Here is a 24,940-nt window from a genome sequence, read left to right on the forward strand (position 1 = left end):
TCATTGTTTGAGGGGCATGCTGGAGAGTGAGTCTGCAGAATGAAGTTAGTTCCTTTGTAGTTTCCTTGTTTAGTTGTTCGGTTCCTGTTCGTGCATTATTTGATCTTAAATCATCATCGTTTCCTCATCTTCGTTTGTCCAATGTATACAACATTGTGTTCTACCATCATAATAAACATCTCTGGATTAATATCTACTCCTCTGGTAGTCCTACTCCTCTGAAATTCTCTAATGGTAGACTTAAGTAACTAGCAACATAAAATAGTATGCTATCATACAGCATGCATTATTTGGTGTTTTCCATTGGATACAGACAAATAATTTGTAGAACTCTGCAAGCAGCCTCAATTTGGTGTTTCACCCATTTTGTAAAATCTTGGTTAAGAGGACCCCAGACCTTGCAACGATAAAGAGAAATGGGTTCTATAACAGAGTCCAATATTTTGAGACAGATTTGAATTGGGAAGTCCAACTTGATGTTCCATTTGATGACATAAAAAACCCTTCTGTCCTTGTTGCCCAGCTTTGTTGAAGTTGTTAACTAGGTGATGATGTTTAGATAGGTCGTATAATTTTATAATTGTATTGAATGGTCAAGGGTAATCAAATCTAGAAAGAGTTTGTCTTGGTTAGAATAATTATTGTCAAGGCACAGGTCTGGGATAATTTGTGCAGAAGTTCAAGCTCCCCCCTCCCCTCCCCTCCTCCATTCTGGGTCAAGGGATACGAGACAAGGTACTGTAAATAGTGGGTGAATGATGTCAGGTGTGATTAAACAAAATGAAGGATGGGTGGAACTAAAAGCTACTGAGTCATGTAGCCTACAGGATTGTCTACAGATTGTGATAGAGATTATTGGAAAACAGTTTGTTTTGACTGGAGGCATTTGGACTGAATCCTGCACAAACATGTAGTTATAAAGTTGGTGAGTGTGTTTTGTGCACATGTGCACATAAACACATACTGTATGTGTGCATGTGTGTGTTTATTTTTGATGGACTTTCAACATGTTTATATTTTATAATTTATATACTGTACAAAAGCATGTATGCATGCACTCGGTACAAGGCTCTTGTAACTGAAGCCCAGTGCCTTTTTCATAAAGTCACGGTTATACAGTATTACTGGATCTACATACAAAATCTTTGGAAAGTCCCAAAGTAAAACGGGAATGAAAAGATGTGTGCATGTATAGTCGGTGTGTTTCTCATAATGGCAAATGCAGCTGTGTGTGTGTGTGTGTGTGTGTGTGTGTGTGTGTGTGTGTGTGTGTGTGTGTGTGTGTGTGTGTGTGTGTGTGTGTGTGTGTGTGTGTGTGTGTGTGTGTGTGTGTGTGTGTGTGTGTGTGTGTGTGTGTGCGTGCGTGCGTGCGTGCGTGCGTGCGTGCGTGCGTGCGTGCGTGCGTGCGTGCGTGCGTGCGTGCGTGCGTGCGTGCGTGCATGCGAGATGTGGAAGGAGTTTGCCTCACCACTACCCGTCCTCTTCAGCTCCCTCTCCTGCATGTGGATCTTACTGGGAGTCATCCGAATGGGGACTGGGTGGACGATGGCCGACACAAGGTAAGACAGACAGACAGACAGACAGACAGACAGACAGACAAGGTGTTAGGAAAAACAGATTGTAACATCTAGAATGACTATGGAAACATCCAAACAAAACGTTGAAGTCTTTCCAAGACTTTCCGCGCATCCGTGCATTCAAGACTTACTGGAACAGTGCACCAGGACACCTGTCTTGTTGGCCCCTACAACAAGACTTATCACACACACACACACACACACACACACACACACACACACACACACACACACACACACACACACACACACACACACACACACACACACACACACACACACACACACACACACACACACACACACACACACACACACACATTCTTTAGTCTTGTGTCAGCAGCACTCATTCCCGGAGGTGTAGACAGACCATAAAGAATGAATGGTCGAGGTCATTTCAGCAAAATATGCTTCTATCAGTTCAAGCCCTCAATTACTTTTATTCAATGCTGGTGACTCAGAACAGCGTCACTTTTTAGCCCCATGTATGCTTTCTGCATTCTGTACTCTGACATTTCAATACTACTGCATGTATTTTAGGTTTGTACCGGTGTACTGTTTGAATGACTACTGACAAATCACTGCTATAGGATTACAATGGTTGAATACCACAGTATTTTCCTGATTACGTCACTACCTAACATTAACCAACATTTACATTGATTGGAAAGGATTGGGGGGAAAAGTCTCTCTATCAGTGGGATACTCAAAGCACCCCTTGGCTGGCCCTTAACTTGATTGTCACTGTCGGGTGGAAACCTTTGTGTCCAAAACTGTTACTTTTCAGGAAATGTAAAAAAAAGATTCTGTGTTCCAATGGATCCAATGTAGTTATTATTTAGTCACAAGCATGCAACATGCACATTTTTCAATGGTTCAATGTTTATAAAACCCACAGTTTTGTTTGGATGTTTCCATGGTCTTAGAGAACCACAATGGAAATAAGCCTTGGGGCTTTATTGTGTTTTTATCCTCAGTGATATTGTGTCTGCTGCATGTGTTGAAGTGCTGATGTGCTCTTTCCTTTTATCACCAAATAAATTCATTCATTTATTCATTCATTCACACGTGACCAGTTTCACTTTTACTTGAAAAATATTACAAAAATTGCAAACAATAGCAGATCTACATACAAGCTTACAACGGGTCACATCGCAACGTGTTGTGAGCTTGTAGATTGGCTATTTTTGCTATTTTTTTGTTATATTGTAGTATGACGTGAAGTAGGGCATTAAATACGGAGATAAGAGGTTTCTGCCGGACAACAACGTTATGTTCCTGCCTGGTGGTCTTCGATCAGGGTCAGGGCTGAGCCCACGGGTGGGCCTGGGTTGGTCTTGGCCTGCTGACTGTGTTGGCCATATACAAGGCTGGCCCACGATCAAAACATATTTTGCACAATTTATGCAATAAAACATTTAAACATAATCTTAATTTTGTTAAAATTATTTCTAAATTTACATCTGCCGATCTACATTCTCTGCCTATCTACAAGTCCACAATGCATTGTGAGCTATTTTCAGGTAATGTAATGGGTAATGGTAATAGACTATTAGCCTGAGACCGCATCCCTCGTTGAAAATAACATATTTTCAAGTAAAACATGTTTCTAAATTAGAAAATCTGTTGTTTCACATTCGCACAATAAGTAGTAACCTACGGACAGAGGTTTCCTTATTTATATGTAGGACAGGCTTTGGACCTACAGTATATGCCTTAACTTTCCCTGTGCCCTTGTGAAATAGTGTAAGACCAAACTCTGGCCACTGGGTGGCATGCAACTCATTCTTTTTTCCCTCAAGCGTAGCATATAGACTGAAGTCTCCTTGGTCAAACCCTGAAGTCTAATATCAGATTATTATTTTTTTTTTGTGAAAGAGTAAAAGAAAGGATATTAGTGAGGGACTGGAGACTTTAAGTGATATTTGCTTTAGCTGGACAGTTGAGGGAGTGACAGCGGTCTGTTTCTTCTTCAGGGGAAGGCTTCTGAGGTCAGGACTGTATTGGAAACAGGTAGTGGGGCAGATAAGCAAACCAATTGTGCATTCAATGACTAAAGCATAAAACTTTCAGCATATCGTCTACTTACCCCAAGGTTTTATTTCAGACGTGGAAACACTTTCTGACTGACCTCTGGTGACTTTGAGGGGGCATTGACCACATAATTGCATTGTTTGCACTTTCGCCCCATTATTCTCCATTATAATAATATATGCACTGTGTGGGCATTACAGAATGAAATTGCAGTGATGACATCACCAGTGGAGGAAGTTACTGGCTGTACAAACTGTATTGACGGTACTTGGTACAATATTGGCCTATAAATGTGCATTGTAAATGTCTAGCATTCAACTCTATTTGCAATGCTCTGGAAACCTTTCTACTTTTAACAATTAAATGTATATTAATGATATGATTGATTGATTGATTGATTGATTGATTGATTGATTGATTGATTGAAGTACTTTATTTAGAAAGACATGGAAAAAGTGCATGGAAGTACAAATTACAAATGAGTATCCCATTATTTATTTATATAGCTTGAGTTTACCAAGGTGGACTCTTCCACTCCTGACATCACTAAACTGCTCATGATAGTTGAATATATGTTGAAGATATCACATTGATGACAGTTTGAACTATTTTGTGCTATTTTCTAAATGGTATGAATGCTATTAATACAAACTTACCACACTGAGACAATTATACCTGTTGGCAATTACACTAACCAGTTAAGATTGCTTTCCCCCAAAAAATGCTGGAGCACCCTGAGTGCTCTGCCAAAACTCAAAACTCTTGACTGATGGAGCCATGCAGCCCACTCTGTCTCTCCAAGTCCATAAAATGAACGTAGAGGACACACTGTGCTGAACTGCTAGAATGTCACCAGACTGGTGTAGAGCTACTGTACCTGGCACACTGGAATACATGCTCCATTCTGCTAAACCCAAGGCCAGTCAGAAATATAAACACTATGATCCAAGTCATTACAAAATCATTTTCTCTCTGCCACCATTGGCAGAGAGAAAAGGAGAGCTAAACAGCAATAATATGTGATTTATAAATTGAAGCTGAATAAATTGAATTGAATTATCAGACAGACAGACAGACAGACAGACAGACAGACAGACAGACAGACAGACAGACATCTGTCTGTCTCTGTGGACACACACACACACATACATTTATGTGCTTCCATTATTGACCCGTATCCTTCTTTTCCCCCTTCAGTATATCACTTGCAGGTGCATACTGTTGTTAGACCACTTGCAACAGTAATCTAGTACAGTCAGCATAAGCTATTTCTGTCACAGAACCAAGGTAAAACAGTGGTTCCCAAACATTTTAGCTCGATCTGCTATTTTCACTACTACTTTTTTTTATGGAATTCATTTGAAAAACGTTTGAGTTTGTTTTAAAATCATGATTTATTTTTCATTTTTTGCAAATCTTTTGAAATAATAAAAGAAAAATGTAGGAAACAAAAAATAAAGGGGAATTTACTAGCGACCTATGGGTCCCGACCCAGGGGCCTCATACTGGGGTTTGCCTAGGCGCCTCCTGATCGCTAAGCACGCCCCTGCCTCCCATCCAAATGTGGTGTTGTCTCTAGCCTCTGCAGTCTGCAGGTGTCTTCCACAGCCTTCCACACATGACCAGCAGATGAGCATGATTCTGTATGCTGAATCATATTCGTCTGCCAATACAATGCGAAGAAGAACTCTATACCGGTATCTTTTAGGTCACTGTGTGAGTAGCATCAAGTTCCCCAAGCAGCACTAAGCATGGTACTTTCTAGGAGTACTTTAAGCACATACCTTGTCCTTTACAGGGGTGGGAGACAGTATCTCATCCTGGCAGATTCTTGGAGGAGGACAACCACAAGCATCCGATATGCAGTGCACTTTGTCCAGGAATTTCCATTGAGAATGATGGCGATGATGCCACTGCAAGCAATGCTTTTATCCAAGAAATGTTCATCAATGTTCCAATGCAGCCAAGGAATGACATCAGAGTGTGCATTATGGCGAGATGGATGGTGGTAAATGGACTGCATTTATATAGAAACTTTCTAGTCTTGACCCTTCAAAGCACTTTACTGGGTGAATGATAGCCCCATTACGAACCTCTCACTCCACTATACGAGTGAGAGGTTCGTAATGGGGCTAAATAATAATAAATGAATTTACACATTCACCCATTCACACACCGATGGAGGAGGAAACCATGCAAGGCAACAACCTGCTCATTGGGAGCAGGTAGGGGTTCAGTGTCTTGCTCAGGGACAGGAGGAGCCAGGGATCGAAACTGGAAAGACGGCCGCTCTACCTCGTGAGCCAGTGCTGCCCTGAATGATGACAGACTTCCATATCCACTATGGCAAAGTCCATTAGTGATTTCTAAAGGTATACTTTACAAGGGTTGTGGGCACAGGGTCCGGGTGAGAAGGTGGAGAATCGATAAATGGACATGGATCCAGATGAATTAATTTGTTATGGTAAGAGATTCATTTCTGGACATTCAAACATAGACGACTTTAAGAGCACCTTTCTAAATTGGCTATAGTTGAGTTTGAGAACATTTTCGTTTACCTGATAGAGAGTAGTAGCTACTTACATACTTAATTCATTCAAATCTTGAAATATTTCATGGTTTGCTGATGCGCTGGTGTTGATTACCAACAGCTGCTGCGTTGTTGATATATGTTGTAAATACTTGCACCTGTTGTGCAAACTATCCCAAAACAACTGATTAAGTTCCCCCATTTCCCCCACATTATTTTATTTATTTATTTTGGTCTTAAAATGTCCAAATAGCAGACGACAGCTTGTGAGAAAATCATTAAATCGCTTTCCACCTGGTGTCCCTCTTTTGGGCATATGATTATGGGCAGAATCGCAGAACGTTTAGAATATTTGGCCTGTTTAAAATGTCCACAAGATCGGTTGTTGTTACAAATACCTGCAGTACAATACTTCACCATATATTGCGCTATGACGAAATAAACCCATAATGTAACAATGTGTACGCTCCTGTAATGCAATTCCAATAGTGAAAGCTGTTGTTTGACCCAGCGACGGAATAATCTTAACATAATTAATGCCACGTTGGGTTCTAAATCCCTGAGATGACTTTGGGTCCAGTTCTATTGGTCAAACGGCCGATAAGATGTGGAACTGTTTGTCCATAAGTGCGACCGCTACACCATCCAGAAAGGCCATACAGGCACGCTGCAGCAGTACCAAGTGGGGGTTGACATTTTGCCTTTCCTAGCTGTGAGCTGTGACCAACCGTGGAGGTAACAATAACTATGGATTATTTCAGTGGTTCTCAAAGTGGGGTCAGGTGACCACCAAGGGCTCCTTGTGGGGATTCCAGGGGGTCCCCACTCCCCAGCAATAATACTGAACCAAACTATAGGAGGAGGCTGGGTTGGGGACTACTTTGCTCAGCTACTGGAGCGACTACGAAATACTCATGAACTGACCTGGAGAGCTCTTCCTGAGGCTGGGGTCTTCCAGAAGTGGGCCTATATGATTCCTTAAGCACGGGCGAGGATCTTGCCTCATGGGCACAAGTGTGGGTGTTTGACCCATAACGGCAGAAAGGAGTCTCCCCTCAACTCTGTTGCAAATGGATTGGGCCATGTACTGTGCTTGTCGTAAACTCTCCAACGTGGTCTATAGAGTCCAGGGCCATAAGGTCTTGAATGACTACACATGTGTCATTTACTCACAGCACCATTTCTCATTACTTTCACTAAAAGTATAAATACTGAAGCTCTTTGATGTGAAGGTGTAAATAAGGTTCTCTGCTATTTGCCCAATATAAAAAATCCAACTCAACAAGCACCCAGTAAATAATACGAGTCTCAGCAGCGGCATAGTGCAAGCCAAGACAATAAGAGGTTCATGAGTGAGAAAAATAATTATTAGTTATGTTCTCTTTACATCTTCTCCTTCAAGCCCCCCTTTCCTCTCTATGTCCCCTCTGTTTTGTGGTATTTTGTTGGTTTCACATTCTACGGATAGTACTTTATCGAATCAAGCTGCTGTTTCAAAAAGAAACAAATTAATGTCAGAAGTCACTCCCGGAGATGGTATGCTTGGAGCATCTTGCAGTGTTTATCCCCATGTTGATTTACACACTATGAGCACTCAAAGCCAAGAATACTGCAGCACACACACACACACACACACACACACACACACACACACACACACACACACACACACACACACACACACACACACACACACACACACACACACACACACACACACACACACACACACACACACACACACACACACACACACACACTGCAAACAGTGACGTTTAAAAAGACGTAGCACATACAAATATATATACACACAAATATCTACACACAATGCTGGAAAGTAAGTAAGAAAATAAGTACATTTACTCAAATACTGTACTTAGATACAAGTGTGGGTTACTTTTACTTTACTTAAGTATTTCTATTTTTTGATACTTTCTACTTCTACTTCACTACATCTCAGAGGCAAATATTGTACTTACTCAACGACAATTATTTGACAGCTGTAGAACTGTAGTTACTACGAAACATACATTAACTGATTAATTATTATGGATTATTATAGGTTAAAGTTTAACCTATAATAAACTAAACTACCCAGCACATAAAATAATTAAAATCAGCCCCACCTTTACCATCTGCAACATTAAAGTGATAATGCATTGCTAATCACAATCTAATAACATGACTGTGAAATGGGCCATTCTGCATACTGAGTACTTTAATGTTTGGTACTGTAGGGATATTTTGATGCCAGTACTTTAATATGTCTACTCAAGTAAAATTCTGAATACAAGACTTTTACTTGTAATAGAATATTTCTATATTGTGGTCATGCCACTTAAACGTAAACAATCTGAGTACTTCTTCTGCCATTGTCTATGCCGGTATTTGTGTGTGTGTGTGTGTGTGTGTGTATGTGTGTGTGTGTGTGTGTGTGTGTGTGTGTGTGTGTGTGTGTGTGTGTGTGTGTGTGTGTGTGTGTGTGTGTGTGTGTGTGTGTGTGTGTGTGTGTGTGTGTGTGTGTGTGTGTGTGTGTGTGTGTGTGTGTGTGTGTGTGTGTGTGTGTGTACTTGAATGTGTGTTAGAGCATTGGTGTATGTATATGCATGCACGACACTGATTAGGAAACTAAAAGGTTCTGTATTTGGAGTCGAATGCCAGACTGTTGGTGATCAAAGATGAACGGTAATTAAATGAGCTCATGGAGTCCTTACTTCCTCTGCCTCTGCGAGACACTAATGAATGTCCTTTGTTCTTTTTAGTGTGTAGCGAGCATTCAGCCCCCAGTGTTATTGCAAAAATAGATCCACACAGGATGCATTCCTTTCACCTAGATGCCCAACAATTATTCTGCAGTTGGATGCAGTACTTCCATTTCGCTGCTGTCGGGCAGAAACCTTGTATCTCCATATCTCAATGTTTTTTCGTAAATTAGTGCTCAACTTGTCATACTTCAGTGTCACGCAAAAAAGTAGCAGAAATAGCAAAAATAGCAGATCTACAAGCTCACAGCGCGTGAAAGTTGTTAAGTGTGTGTAAAGTATTAAAGGGATAGTTCATCCAAATAATTACATATTTTCTATCAATTACACACCCCACGAAGCCTTGAATTCATGGAGATTTTTTTGTTTTTGTTGCATTCCTAAGCCAATAATTTGATGACCGGCGGAAAGATGCTAATGTCTCCCGTAGGAGACTCAAAGTTGACACTCTGTTTCTCCTACCGGAGCCGCTGCCGATGATCAAATTATTGGCTTAGGAATGCGACAAAAACAAAAAGAACTCTGAATTCAAGTCTCCATGGGGTGTGTAATCGCTAGAAAAAAGTATTTTTGGGGGTGAACTATCCCTTTAACAAGAGCTTGTGACTGAATAATAACTACATTGGATCATTGAATAAGAATAAGAAATGGCATCAGCGCTATGTCATCTGCCAGTTAGTTATGTACCTTTGATGGCTAATTGGGAACTGAACACTGAACTTGTTTGCACTGACATTACTGCATCCAAAATCACTTCAATAACTTTTAAACTACAGCTATTGTGATCGTGAAATGTATCAATATGGAGCGACTGCATGCCCTATTTCTCACCTAAAATGTTATCAGGAACTGTTATTGTTGAACTAAAAGAGATTGTTTACAGACCGGACGCCATTGTTCTTTTAGCACTCTGCTGCACAGACGGTTGTACGTTATGATGTTTTTTAGGGGGTACCATCAGCTGTGGAAAGTACATGGTACCAAAAGCATAGTCCCATGTAGCCAGATGTCTATGTCTATGTCTGGTGACATCTAAATTCAATGTGCAGTGTGGGATAAAACTGAGTGGAAACAATTTGCAAATGCAAAAATAGTCTTTAGGTCGGTCCATATTGAAATAGTATCAGGATTGGTTTTCAAAGCAGTAGGCGTACAGTAGGTTTGTTGTTCGTAGTGGCCAATGTCGTCGTTGTTGTAGCCTCTACACTGAATTTAGACACAGAGCAACAAGACAGACAGACAGACAGACAGACAGACAGACAGACAGACAGACAGACAGACAGACAGACAGACAGACAGACAGACAGACAGACAGACAGACAGACAGACAGACAGACAGACAGACAGACAGACAGACAGACAACCTCACTGCACAGCTCAACTAACAAGGCATAAACCCTTTTTATACTACGCGTCGTGGATGCGATGCTTTCTGACATAGCATGCTATTTTCGGGGCACAACACCGTCCTGGTGGAGCATAAATTAGGCATTTGTGACACACACACATACACGCACACGCACACGCACACGCACACGCACACACACACACACACACACACACACACACACACACACACACACACACACACACACACACACACACAGCCTCATTACAATAGTTTTGTAAGGCCTCACGGCTCAACTAATAAAAAGGGAAGTCTGCTGGTGCTGCATTACCTCTTGATGATTACACTCATTTCTCTTCCATGCCATGACAGCTTATTGAAGGCCAGAAAGGAAACAGGGAGCTGAAAATACACCACTATTGAAGTCAGTCAGCCAGCAGCATGACAAATGGCTTTCTAATCAGTTCGGTTGATAGATGTGTGTGTGTCGGTGAATGAATTACACCTGCTGTTAGTATTAGAAATTGGTCCTCAACATTACAGGGAGCAGGCAGAAATTACTTTTTCCTGGGCTAGATAAGGATTAGCCTTGACGTGTGCGTGCACGTGCATGCCTTGTGTGCATTCATCCTTGTGTGTGTGCATGTGTGAGCTTGCGTGCATGAGTATTAATAGATTTCAAGTGTGTATGTGTGCATGCGTGTGTGTGTGCGTGTGTGCGTGTGTGTGTGTGCATGCGTGTGTGTGTGCGTGTGTGTGTGTGTGTGTGTGTGTGTGTGTGTGTGTGTGTGTGTGTGTGTGTGTGTGTGAGACGCGCGTGTGTGTGTGTGTGTGTGTGTGTGTGTGTGTGTGTGTGTGTGTGTGTGTGTGTGTGTGTGTGTGTGTGTGTGTGTGTGTGTGTGTGTGTGTGTGTGTGTGTGTGTGTGTGTGTGTGTGTGTGTGTGTGTGCATGTGTGTGCATGTACATGTGTGTGCATGTATGTGTGTGTCTGTGTAGAACTATTTTCCCGTCCTGCAGGCCAAGGCCACATTTTCTCAAGGTGCCCAGTCTGCCATGTTCAAACATTTGTGAGCAATTAGCCTCGGCCACAATTTACCCCACTTTCTACAAAACACACGTCGCCCCTCCCTCTCCCTCGCTCCATCTCTCCCTTCCTAACTCACTTTCCCTCCCTCCTTTGCTCCTTCCACTCCCCCTTGTCTTCTGTTACTCTATCTTCATTTCTTTGTCCTTCTTCCATCTTTCTATCGCTCCCTCCCTCCTCTTCTCTTCTCTCTCTCCCTCTCTCTATCTTGCTCTCTGTCTCTTGCCCCGCCCTCAGCCATGTTTCCCCAAGCAGCACATGGTTTCACTCTGGCGTCCACACGCAGTCGCTTTGGGCTCTGGAGTGGAGGATGTTGGAGAGCTGCAGACTCACACAGAGGAGGGAATGCTGAGAGGAATTCAGAGGAGAGAAAAGTTATTCAGCTTGTCAACATTCAGAAGCATCACGTCCTGCACTTGGAACTATGAATTAATCTGACAGTAGCTCACTACAGAGAACATAGAGTGAACTTGTTACATTTGGGAACATCTTAACACAACTTTCAGAAGTGTCACTAGAGGACAGCCTTTTATTGAATGTTATTCTTGGTAAAACACCATTATTTGGGGACTCTAGGATTAAAGAGTTCTCCAGTCCATTGCAGGACACATGGTCAACAGAGAGGTGTGGTATGAATGAGTTTGTACCAACAAAAGTGTAGACTGCCACTGGTGAGTGAAGACATCCTTGACCTGCAGGAGAGAATTCTCATTCAGTGAAGAGGACATCAAAATCATCAACCTCATCATTATCTCCATCATCTGCTGCTGCCTGCACATAGAAAAGTTGTTCACCAACTGAAAGGACTTTTTGGAACAAGAACCATGAAAGGTAAAGGGAGAGACTCTTTATTCCCATTCCCATGCCTGAATTTCTTTGTCCTCCACTGAACAGGTCTAACCACTTAAACCCTTTATACTTACAGTAGTAAACTTGACCTGAGTTGGCTCTGTACTTGGTCAGCTCTTTTTTCCTCTGCATCAAATCTCTTCAATCTCTTCACCGGAAATAGCCGATCTACAAGCTCACAACTCATTGCACGCTGTTGTGAGCTTGTAGATGGGCTATTTCTTGGCAAATGTTACTCCTCAAAATAGGGATGCTAGGGTTCAAGTGTTCGTGCAACTGCATGCACACATGCATGTACAAGGAACCTGAATTGGTGTTGTGGTTTCCAACTCCAAATAAGATACTCTGCGGTCTGCAATGCAATGAATATTTACAGCTGTACCCCCTAATGTAAACAAAACACTGCATGAATATACATTTACAAGGTCAAACACTACATCTACAGTGCATGTTGTGTAAAGAGCAGTATGGCAATATTTTCACTTGATACAGTTCTATGGATGTGTATGTACATGCCATGTCAGGGGTAAGGTTGTCTCAAGGTGATTTGAGAATTTAGGAATAAATGGAGTTACGTTGTGTAAAAACGTGTTGGAGAATAGAGTTACATTGTGTAGAAACTTGTAGGAGAAGTCCAAAGTGACTGGAGCAGGGTCTATGTTTATGTGTAGAAGATGATACAGACATTGCCCTTATGGCCAAGTGTGTTTGACAGGTGATGCCTCAGTAAAGTCATCCATAGGGGGACTGTACACATTTAAGTACTGCTTTGAAACTTGTCGCTTCCTTGCAATTCAAATAACATTCCCTTCCTATAGACAGAGCTATTAGACCTATGATGCGTGCAGCTGAGTGACATGGCCATGTATGTTGTCATGTAAAGTGGGAGACATGAACACATGTAGTCAGTTACTGAACGCTTTCAGGGTACCTGGACACAAATGTGCAGACATCTCATTTTTCTACAACCCGGCAGTCTGGCTCTTGAGAAAATGCAGCTTGTTGATGTTGGATGGGAGACTTTTGACAAGTCAGCTTGGAAGTGTGCGTGCGTATCATATGTAGCCACACATTTGCTTACTGGCCACTTGAAAGCGTGCGCGTATGCACGCGCAGTCTGTGGATGTGTGTGCTTGTGTGTGTGAGAGTGAGAGAGAGAGGGGGAGGGAGAGAGAGAGAGAGAGAGAGAGAGAGAGAGAGAGAGACCGACGAGAAGAAGAGTAGAGTAATGCCTGAATTATACTTCATCGTAGGATGGAGTCTCGTGACAAAAAATAGCAGATCTACTTGCTCAGATCTGAGACGCGTTGTGAGCTTGTAGATCAGCTATTTCCGACAGAGAGATTGATGGAAAGAGGTAGCCTACATGGGTGGAAGTGGAAAACAGAGAGTGAGAGGCGGAAGCGAGGTGAAGGAATTTTCACACGTGGTTCTGGGGCTATGGACGGTGTTATGAAGTGTTGACGTATTTACAGTGCAGCAGCACACTGACGGCTGGCCCAGCCTCTCAACATCCCACATGGCATACATAGTACACATAAGTACACAGTAAAACTGTACAAAAAAATATGTAATTCTTTTCTTTCATTTTTACATTCTCAGAGTTAAATCAACACACTGTAAGAGACAGTGAGTAGCGCTCACTCTGCCCTGCAAACGACTTTAAGTACTTTTTTGTGTGTTTTGAAGCTCCCAATTCATAACCAGGCTTCAGACTCTGACCAGTTTTTGGACCAAAAATCAATAGGCTACTGTTAACCACATGAGCCCTATACGCCATCACTTGAAAGCGGATGTAGCTTTAGCTTGAGGGCGGCCGTCTGGTAATCAGAAGGTGTCCACGAGCAAGACACTTACTGCTCCCCCTGAGTGCTCATTATGACCATCTGAGCAGCCATCAGCTGGGTGAAGCTTATTTATGGTTGCGGAACTTTGTGGGCTTGTAGATCCATTTGAAAGTTTAAAAAGACATGCCCAAAATAGGGACGCCTGTACAGTATGACATTCAATCCACAATTGTTGTGACAATGCCTACATTCACTTTTCCTTGTCTTTTAGTTGGTATACTGCTGACTGTGTGGTGCATACAGAAAAGGCGGGGTGGGAGGAGTGCACGTGAAAGCGAAATGCATGGAAGTAAGATATCGTCTCTGTCGGGTGGAAACCTCATATGTCCAAAACTGTTACTTTTCAGGATTCAAATAAAAAAATAGCAAAAGTAGCAGATCTACGTGCTCAAAGCGCGTTGTTTCGTGAGTCGTTTTGCGTCGTTTCAAGCTTGCAGATCTGCTACTTTTGTGTGACGCTGTATGATCAAGTAGGGCATTCATTTACGAAAAACCACAAAAAGTTAAAATATGGAGATAAGAGGATTCTGCCCGACAGCAAGGCAACGATGTGCGAGTCAAGCTTGACATGCAAGCCTGCTGGCACGCACACAATGAAATTGTACTGTGGGTGAGTCTTTCACTATATACACGCTACCTGACCACACAGTCCCGCTGGGCTCCTGATGTGGTCTTCTTCACAGTCGTTTGGAGTGGGCCCCCGTTGGGGCCCCGGTGCCGATCTGACCCGACCTGAGCCGTGCCAGAGCAAAACATGCTGCCTCACACATTCCAAGTGTTACTGCTGAGGAATGGCAAAAGGGCAGAGTGTGCGTGTGTGCGTGTGTGCGTGTGTGTGTGTGTGTGTGTGCGTGTGTGTGTGTGGTGGGGGGTATTACGGAAAACAGGTGTGTGGCTGGCACATGGAGCAGGAAAGAGTGAGTGAAGGGAAGAAAGAGGGAAGGCGAAGGGAGAGAAAGAACAAAAGACGACAAGGCCAACAAAGGCGGGGCCACCCGAGCACTACTTGAACAGGTCTTGAATCAACGTGACATTAAACTCTTCATTTGGGGGAGATATTCTGTGTCCATGGAAAGTTCCCTGCATGAGGTGGTGGTATGGTAAATCATCTGATCAACATAAGTAGCTCGATCTTCAAACTAAACCGAGTGTACACAGTAAAATCCTCAGTGTTCATTTATCCATTTGTAAACCTGAGAATGTACAAATGTAACCAAATTGATCCATTTACGGGTTTCATTTGTAGCTACATTTCTCAGTTAAATGAACACAGAGGACTTTGCTGTGTAATTCCAGAGCAAACGCTAGACTGTGGGAATTCTGTGCACACCCTTTGGCCTTGCGGCGTCATAAACCAGACCGGCCTCGTCTCTATGGCCTTGGCCCCGGCGTGCCGAATGTGGTCTAGTCCTGAGAAAACAGGGCCGCGTTTATGGGATCTGGTACCGAAATTCTCCCGTTTCTCTGCCGAAACCACAACAAAAGGATGCTCCCTGGTAATGGCTCGTCCATGATTTCAGCTTCACTCCATGGATCAACACATTCCAGACATTAACAGTTGTGTAAGGAGACCACACATTCCAATGCAAGGGTATCTGAACCGGGTGGGATGTCAACAGAGGTTTGGAAAAGGGAGACACTTGGCTTTACGAGCTGTGGTGGAGAGACCTCCAGTCCTATCTGGAGAAAGGCCCGGCATCTTGTGACTCTGGTTTCACTTAAGCCTGCATGGGTTCAGTGGGGCTTCTGAGGGTTTTTTCTGGCTGACATAGTTCGAGTTGAACCTGAGAAAGAAAGTGAGAGGAAGGTTGAAAATGCATTTCATAGCTGCCGAATCTGTAAATCTGGAGAATGTGTCTCCACGTTGCTGTTTTTTTCTTTTTACCCACTTGAGCCCTATTTCATACTTCAGCTATTCGAAAGCAGCCAATCAAGCTCACAACTAACTATTGTTACGTTACGATTTTAGAAAAATATTTGACATTTATTCAAAATAATATATGTAATAATATATGTATTTTTCTTGGGGAGTCAGTCAGGTACAGACTCCCTAACACAAAAATCTTATAATCAAATATTGAACATTTTTGACAAATTCCGCCTATAATGACATGTTGCCCAAAATGCCAGGTTGAAAATGGTTAAAGTTAGAGGAACAACAGAGCATTTTGCTTTTTTTTACCAACAATGTTGGTACATTTGAATACAAAACTCCAATAAGAGAGCAGCAGTTTGCATAACTCAGTCAGCCAGCTATTTAGGAATGACATGGAGATTGTACTGTAGGGGTGGTCAGTGTATAAGCTGCTATAACCAGGGCTACATTAAAGTAAAATCCAAGCCACAGATGGTGGGATAGGGAGGGAGGGGAGGGATGTTCCTCCCTAGGAACCACCACAGAGAAACCACATACATGGAGTGGTCTTGGGGATTAGTTGACTCAAGCAGGGCCTGAGGGTTGTGTTGGGAATAACCCAGAGTTCAGAACAACAAATCCCAGGGGGAGAACAATCATGGAGGGAGGAGGAAGACAGAGAGAGACTCCGTGTGGGTGGAGGTCACTGTGACAACATCCTCGTTCATCCTCTTGCTCTTGCCTTTGTTGAAGTTCTTTAACCTCTCAAGCCCTGTTTTATACACTGCAGTACAGCGAAAATAGCCGATCTACAAGCTAACAACGCTTCACATTGTGTCGAGCTTGTAGATCTGCTAATTTAGCAATTTTTTAACATTTGTGAAAATGTGTGAAAATATTTGCTTTTTAATCACGTTCCCAAAAGAGAGACGGCAGGTTGAAAGTCGAAACAGCAGCTCTGTTTCTGGATTCACGTCATATTCTATGAGCTGACCACCTTAGCACACCACCTATGCAGGAACTTTTATGGAACTTGTTATGTCCAATCAGACATGTTTGGAATAGCGCTGTAAAGTATCCTGTAACTTAACCGCCGTGTACTAGGCGTATCTGTCTAGAGTTCTCTCTGTGCTGTTTTACTAGAGCTGGCCCTTTTTGTTTTGATAGGTGGGCTGGCTGGCCACTGTACAACATCTGGACCTGAGGCCTATGTACTGCAAGTTCTGACATTCTGTGCACTGAACGGAAAATAGAGAATGGACAATGAGATGTACTTTTTATGACATTTTTACATAATTAGATTCTCCTGCCTTTGCTTGTTCTTTGCTCTTTAACCTTAAGCCCTATTTATACTTTATCGTACGACATACTGCGCAAAATAGCCGATCTACTGTATATAAGCTCACTATGTGTCGCATTGTGACGTGTTGTGAGCTTGACTTTGTAAGCTGCTGAGCTCACATGGTCAGCAATTATACGCTGACGAAGGCCTACGGCCGAAACGCGAAAATGTAAAAAATTAAATACTGAAGTGACGCTCAACTTGCGAGTGCGGTCCATCTTTCGAAGTTCTATGTTAATGGGAATCTGCACCCGACAGAGGTTAAACACAGTTCATCCCTTTTAAGTTGAGCACGCCGATCCTTTGATTTGAAGTGCTTGACTAAAGCTGTTGTGTACCATGCAAACCTAGCCTGGCATGACCTAGTCTCTCATCTAGTCTTGGGTGATAGCTTCCAATCTCAGCTTTCAGGCGGTGAAGTTCCAGACCCTACTGTATGTAGCATTCAGAGATTGTGGAATAGTTGTCTGGCTAAACGAGATTAGGCATGACTAGACTAAAACATAAAATTATTTCGCTATTGCAGATTCATCTAATTTCCAGGCAAATCCTACTATCCTACAATTAAATTAAGAATTTCTTTCTCCTCAGTGGATTGATCAGTCGATCTGAAATTGCACATGGGCACTGACCATTGACATTGACCATTGTCATTATGCAGGGAGAGAGGAAGCTAATGTTTCACTTCTCCCACATTTACAGTAAGCTGTTTATTAGCATTTTCGCCACAAGCTATGGGATATGTAGTCGCGGTCAATGTCCCATAACCCGGACAGACAGACAGTGGGTGGAAATGCGGAGAGTGACTCACATGAGCAGGGCCACAGTTAATTCATTGGCAGGTGTTGCCAATTGTGAATGGGGCTCTCCATTGTTGGCATTTTATAGTAGGGCTGGACCTGGGCTGCAGGCTGGACACAACATGCAGAGAATGCCAGCAGACAGGCAGACAGACAGATGGCTCAACCTGCAGCATGCAGCAGGCTGTTGTTGTTAGTAGAGGCGAGTAGTCAATAAAGTGCAGACGCATTAACTACACAACGGCTCCCAGTAGCACTAAGTGTGATAGTGACATCACCACCAGTTGGCACAGGGACAAAACAGTTACGGACCATTCTCATGCATTTTTCACCTTTAGTGGGGCTATGAAATCTGTAGTCGCAGTTTTGGCCCCAATCCGCTTTTGCTTTGGGTGTGCAGACTGTGCACATCCCAGGGCATAGACTAGTAGAGGCAATTGTTTTCTAACACCTCTTAAACAGCATGACAGGTCATTTGGGTTGCAAGCATCTCATCTCAGGCAGAATACCTACTGCACTGTATGAGAATACAGTAGCTCAACAGAAAAGGGTTGAAGTGAAATCTAGGAAGAATTACCCACAAGAAATTACCAGATAATAGCGAATAATGGCGGTATAGTTCTAGTGACTTCCTTATTTATGCTATTCAAATCACAATTTCTTAATGATATTCTATACACAGCCTGCCAGGTCCCTGAGGGTCTGAGCTCAGTACATTCCATTAAAACACAGCATGTAATCAAACATTGAGTAGTATTTCTTTAAACATGTACTGTAGCTGTGGCCACAGTATTATTTTCAGTTCAGTAATCTTCTCCAGGGCGGACACAGTGTGGTCACTTTCATCAAGAATACTTCCCAGTCTGGTGAATTCCAACATCCAGGTGTAAAAATAGGACATTTAATAGCCTTGTGGTAATTCCACACAAACAGCATTCATATTTGAAAAACAGTATTTTACCAAATCTAAACCATATAATTCATTCATTTACTGGATTGCCTACAAGTGTTTTTCTGTTCATTGCGGCATAATACTCCCACTGAAAGGAACTTTGAACAAATTTCTATTTTATTAGATTTTGTTGGGCATGTTTTTCAAAACATTTCCTGCAGCTGCACCTGCGCTCATATTTGCTTATGTAATGGAAATGTCAGCATACACTTACTAGTCTCTCATGGTGTATTCATAATACCACCACCGGTTTCCACTCTCAAGACTAGATGGTCCTATGGCACATGTGTTAAAGCTGCAATCCAGAACATATTTTTATGAATACATTTATTATATATCTGTAAGAGTCTGTAAGAGTATGTTAATACAATATAACTAGTACATCTGCAGTGGTTGGAGGAGATCCCCCTACTCTTCCATTGAGAACTGAACTTTAGAGCCTGGTGTTGAGTGGGACAACAGGTTGACTGCCTGAAGCTCACATACACTAAATATCTGTCTCTTTTTACAAATCAAGCCCTGATAGAACAGATAGACAAAGGGTTATGTTGTGATCTCGGTATGGTATGCAGCACTGACCTCCACATAGAAGAAACAAGACAGATTAAGTTCTTCCCAAGCAGTGTATGACTGTGACAGTACTGATCCTAGGAGGGGCCGAACCCCTGGGCTGCATGGTTGTGCTGTGATGGTGTGTGTGTGTGTGTGTGTGTGTGTGTGTGTGTGTGTGTGTGTGTGTGTGTGTGTGTGTGTGTGTGTGTGTGTGTGTGTGTGTGTGTGTGTGTGTGTGTGTGTGTGTGTGTGTGTGTGTGTGTGTGTGTGTGTGTGTGTGTGTGTGTGTGTGCGTGCGCATGAGTGCCTGGGCAGGTTGACTTGCTCCACTGACGTGAGACAGATATGCTGGTGGTTTTTCCATAGGAGAGGTATTTGGCTTATGAGGTAAATTGTGAGATTCATCGTGCGTGCGTGCGTGCGTGCGTGCGTGCGTGCGTGCGTGCGTGCGTGCGTGCGTGCGTGCGTGCGTGCGTGCGTGCGTGCGTGCGTCCGTACGTGCCTTTCTCAGGTAAAAAAAAGATGTCCATTCAGATCTGCTTTTCCAGACCTCAGCTGACCCCACCTCGCCCTCATGATAAACACTGTTACTGCCACGTGCGCTCCTTTCTCCTTTCCCTATCCCTTATTGCTTCCTTTCCTCCCCTCTGTCCCTTTGACCACAATTGTGTGGGAGCGTGAGATCAGGAGCATAAAGGCCAACTAGACTGAATCATTCTACCACAACACAAGTATACTGTAGCAGATGTTTGCTCACCAGACTTTCCCTTTTCCCTTAAAGGGTATATAGACAAAGCATTTTTATTAAAATGAATAATAAAAAGAAAATAATATGTGACAGAGAAATGGTTATATGCAATGCAATCATATGCAACAGAGGTGTTGTAAAAAAATGCAACATCTAGCAGCTGAATGTTGTGTATTGTTCCTTTAAAGCTAATTTATAGATTGTCGGGGAAAAAAACGTGTAACACAACAATCACATATTTTCAACTGTTGCATGACACTCTCGTTTGACAAACCAAGTTGCTATACTCGTCAAGCTGCATGAGCTGACTAAAGGGCCGTCGCTATTTGATCCACAGGAGATATTTAGCAATGTTCTATCGTTTGGTTTGGAAAACGGACATCTTGCTATTTTGATTGAGAAATGGAATAACAAAAACATATTTTATCACTGCAGCATACCTCACAGCAGTAGGTTATTGCGCACAGTCTGTCCAGTTCACCTCTCTGATCTCCATAAGTAATCACATCTCAAGTTTACAAGGGAGAGTGCTGAAATTGTTCATTTGACCATAGAAATAACAATTTCACAGTTAATAGTATAGTTAATAGTGAGAATTTCCAATTCACTATTAACTTTGCTTGTAATTGTTATAGTAATACATGTTTACTATATGAACAGGGACCGCAATTTTATGACGTCATACTCTACTCTCTACTACTCCGCAGTGCCAATCGTCCCACTTTACATGCAAATGTAGACCACAAACGAAGCCACTGAAGCCTCCACAAAGGCAAACATTTTCAGGTATACTAAGTAAGTAGGTTGGAGTAGCTTATTGTCGGTATGGGCCTTGAATGAATGTGTCTACCCCTTTTCAGTGTGCTATACAGCTGGGAGATGGATTGCTGAGGTGTAGCGCAACACTACTATCAGCACGTAGTTATCTAAGCTGTGCTACTACTACTCATATGCTGAGTTGGCGGTGCACGGGATCAAACCCAGCATCTTGTGGTCCAAAGGTGAGTGCTCTACTGACTGAGCTACCCGGTTACAATAATCCTGCATATAATAATAATCATAGATATTAAATGACATAACAGCCTGATTTATACTTGTTGCACGTCATGTCACACACTGAAAATAGCTGATCTACAAGCTCACAAATGTAGTATTAATCACTCGTAATTCAGGCCTCATGTCACAGTGTCTCCAGTTAAGCTGTTTGCCTACAGTCTGTGAACTAAGCGGCACTGAGAACTGTCCTTTCATGACACAAAAATAACGCAGCATGGAAGACTGTGCGAATGTTTCTCTTTCATTTTCCTAAGAACCATATTTCCAGCTGGTCAGCGACTCACCGAACCATTTCTTTCCTCTTGTATGTGTATGTGTGTGCACACATGCGTGTGTTTCCTGTAGACACATTTCCTTTAAGTTGTCTTCTCGCATCACATGCCAAAGGATGTGGTAACTCAGGTGTAGAGCTGCTGGATGCTGTTTTTTGGTGGTGAAGCTGATGACATGCAAAATGAAATGATTTGGCATTAACTATAATGTCAACATACGGAGAGTGACAGGAAACAGGGAGAGAGAGACAGGGAGTGACATGCCGCAAAGGTCGTCAGGCTTGGGAATCAAACTTGCGACACGCTGTCAGTCTGCGTTAGAGCCTATGTGTGGTTGTGCCTTAACCGCTAGGCCATCGGCACCCCCAAACATATGGTTTTATGTCTACAGATCCTTCAAAGCAAATTGCCATTTGTGGTTCATTATAGGCAGCCCAGCAGGGTTCTGTGGAAATCATCAAATCATTTGTAACACTGATCAAGTCCTTTCCCTTGCTCTCCCTCTCTTCTCTCTCCTCTCTTTCTCTCCCCTCTTGTCCGCTCTCTTTCTGTCTCCTTCTCTCCCTCTCACTCTAATTTCTCTCATTCCCTCTCTCTCCTCTCCCTCAGTCAACACCTCCACACATTGCACCTTATTGGAGTCTAAGAGGCATGCGACGATGACATAAGCTAGCACGCACACGCACACACACACACACACACACACACACACACACACACACACACACACACACACACACACACACACACACACACACACACACACACACACACACACACACACACACACACAGCATATACTGTATGCCCCCACTGAATCTTTTCTCATACTTTGTTCCACCAGGGGACTGTTTTTCCTGACAGTCGGTGCTGTCCCAGGACTCAGAGCTATTACAGAGCTGAATGATCGATTGGTCAGAGACAGAACAAATACACCCCTACCCCTTTTCCCCTCCGGCACATATAATTGTGCTTTTACAAGATGGCTGCCAAGTATGACCTCAGAACAATACACATCAGAGACCCATAGTGCACAGTGACTTGACAGTATTCAGTAAAATCCTCAGTGTACACTCTCGGAATTACAGACCCGTATGGGTCCATTTGGTTATATTTGTAGACTCTCACATTGAATTACTGAGGATTTTACAGTATGGGATTGGGTGTTGTTTAAGTCTCACTGAGGGCCGCAGGGACTTGTAGACTGTACCGTTGGACTGTAGACCTGTTTTTTGTATGATTTATGACATCTGTAATAAAACTTGCGAGGGGCTCCAATGAGATGGCGTCATCCCAGCTTGAGACCGTGTAGAGTACTTAGACCATCGTTTACCAATGTGGTTTTTCATGTCTTTGTCCCCGTTACAACAACCCCCTGACTCTCTGTCTCTCTCTTTGCTTTCTCCTTCTCCATACTACATCTTTTTGCAGAAAGCTATGGTGGATACGAGAACCAGCTCTTCAAAGGCAAGGATCTCATTATTCTCTGTTCAATACTGCAAAGGTGTACTGATGCACTATATACTATGCACTGCTTTTATTTTGAGTTTATTGTTATACTCTGTCTCACTGTGATGTAATGTGTTGTTGTGGTCTTATAGTGTATGCTGTTGTTTTTAGTCTGGAGTTTATGTCTGGAGCCACACATTTCTCTGTGTGGGATAATAATCTGAAATTGAATTTGAGAGTTGGAGGTACACACCATACCTCCAACTCTAGACTCACATGCACTGTACCACAAGCTGACCTTGGATTGAATGCCTGAAGTGATTTCTTCCCTCCCATGCCCCACCCGTCTCAAACTCAGCTAAATCGGTCTGTGAGACCTAATTTTATTTTGTACAAAATCAGAGTGTCCACACTGTCCTTTGCGGTGTACCTTCATGCTCCCTGGAGGGTGAACACTGCTGATTTTGGTTAGCCTGGTTCCAGACCAATCTGCCCTTGCAAAAAAAGAAATTGCCCTCGGCAGATCGCAGTGATATTGTCTGGCCACGCAAGGCTAGATTTTGGTGACCCGTGGCCTTTCCTCTAGTACAGCCAAAATGTCCACTTGCACATCAGATATCTCAAATCTAATGGATGGATTATTATTAAACTTGCTGAGCGCATTAATACTCCCCAGAAGATGAACCCTAAGCATTTGAGTTCCACGACCTCTCCTCTTGCACCACCCTTAGGCCAAAAGGCAAAGGTCAAAGCTAGACAAATCTCAGTACTAATGAAACAATACATACCCTTTCACAATGAGTATTTGTATTTGGTGAGGGGTAATGGGTGAGCATAAATGAACTGGTTCAACCTAAAAGTTATACCGAGTTGGGGTTTACACCCTTAAGTGCTTAGAGTCAATTTGTCACCAGTGCACAGTACACTGTGGAAGGTAAAGAAGTGTAGATTTGAGAGGGATTCATCAAGAATAGTTTCATATCATGTGTTTATATGAAACTTTGACTTGTTTTGCAGAGGAGGACCTTACTGGAGAAGAAGAGGAAATGCCCTCGTTTCGTGGTAGGGCCAACACACACACACGCACGCACTCACACAGGCATGCAGGCATGCACGCACACAGGCATGCACACACTAAAGACCACTAACAGAGCATGCACGCACGCACACACACACTAAACACCAATGACAGAGACATCTGCCTTACATCTTCATTCAGTGATGCCAAATAATGTTGTATTCGCTCAATGCCAGTGTGTGTGTAGGCATGGCTGACATCCAGAGAGTGCAGTGCTTGCGTGGGGATGGTGTGGTTGCAAGCATGTCTGTGGAGTCTTTGCCTGTCTTTATGCATGTGCCATGACAGCTTAGTTATGCATGCTTTGCACATCTGCTCCACATATCCTCACATTTAGTTGCTCAGGCAAAGACTGATCCCAGACCTGGCACAATCTGGCGCTCGGTTACATGGCTCTCATATTACTGGTATCTCTAGCTTATAAGGCACTCTAGGACTGAGGCTGGACCACTATAGTAGTATAATAGAATGTCCACTAAGGTCGAAACCACTTGGCAGCCATATTGGTTTGCCCTAAGTTGTGAGACCATATTGTTAGGAGGATTGTTCAACATTACACAAAATAAATTGTGATTTATCATGTAGCTATGAAATCCAATTTCGCTAACAAGCCAGCGTCTGTTTGATCAAATAGCTTGTCAAAAAAAAAATGAAAATGTCAAATTTAAATAAGAGGGCTAGAGAAAATCTAATCTATTGAGGATACATTTGACACTTTCAAGAGTTAAATGAAACACTACATACATTTGTACAGTGCATGTTTTTCTATTTAATGTATTTGTCTATTTATTTCTTTATTCATTT

The 24,940-nt window shown here is 42.7% G+C and overlaps 1 protein-coding gene across 1 annotated transcript in view; it reads left to right on the forward strand.

Moving 5' to 3' along the window:
* The first annotated feature begins 11,635 nt into the window (after nt 1-11,635).
* scara3 (scavenger receptor class A, member 3) overlaps nt 11,636-24,940 on the forward strand; it is a 28,074-nt gene continuing 14,769 nt past the window's right edge. The window contains exons 1-3 of the mRNA XM_080454121.1: nt 11,636-12,167; nt 23,041-23,076; nt 24,076-24,120. Of these exons, the coding sequence (XP_080310247.1) occupies nt 12,161-12,167; nt 23,041-23,076; nt 24,076-24,120 (88 nt within the window). The 5' untranslated portion in view covers nt 11,636-12,160. The remainder of the gene's footprint in view (nt 12,168-23,040; nt 23,077-24,075; nt 24,121-24,940) is intronic.

This window comes from Gymnoscopelus braueri, assembly GCF_963280865.1.
Source record: "Gymnoscopelus braueri genome assembly, chromosome: 16".
In the NCBI taxonomy this organism is placed as follows: Eukaryota; Metazoa; Chordata; class Actinopteri; order Myctophiformes; family Myctophidae; genus Gymnoscopelus; species Gymnoscopelus braueri.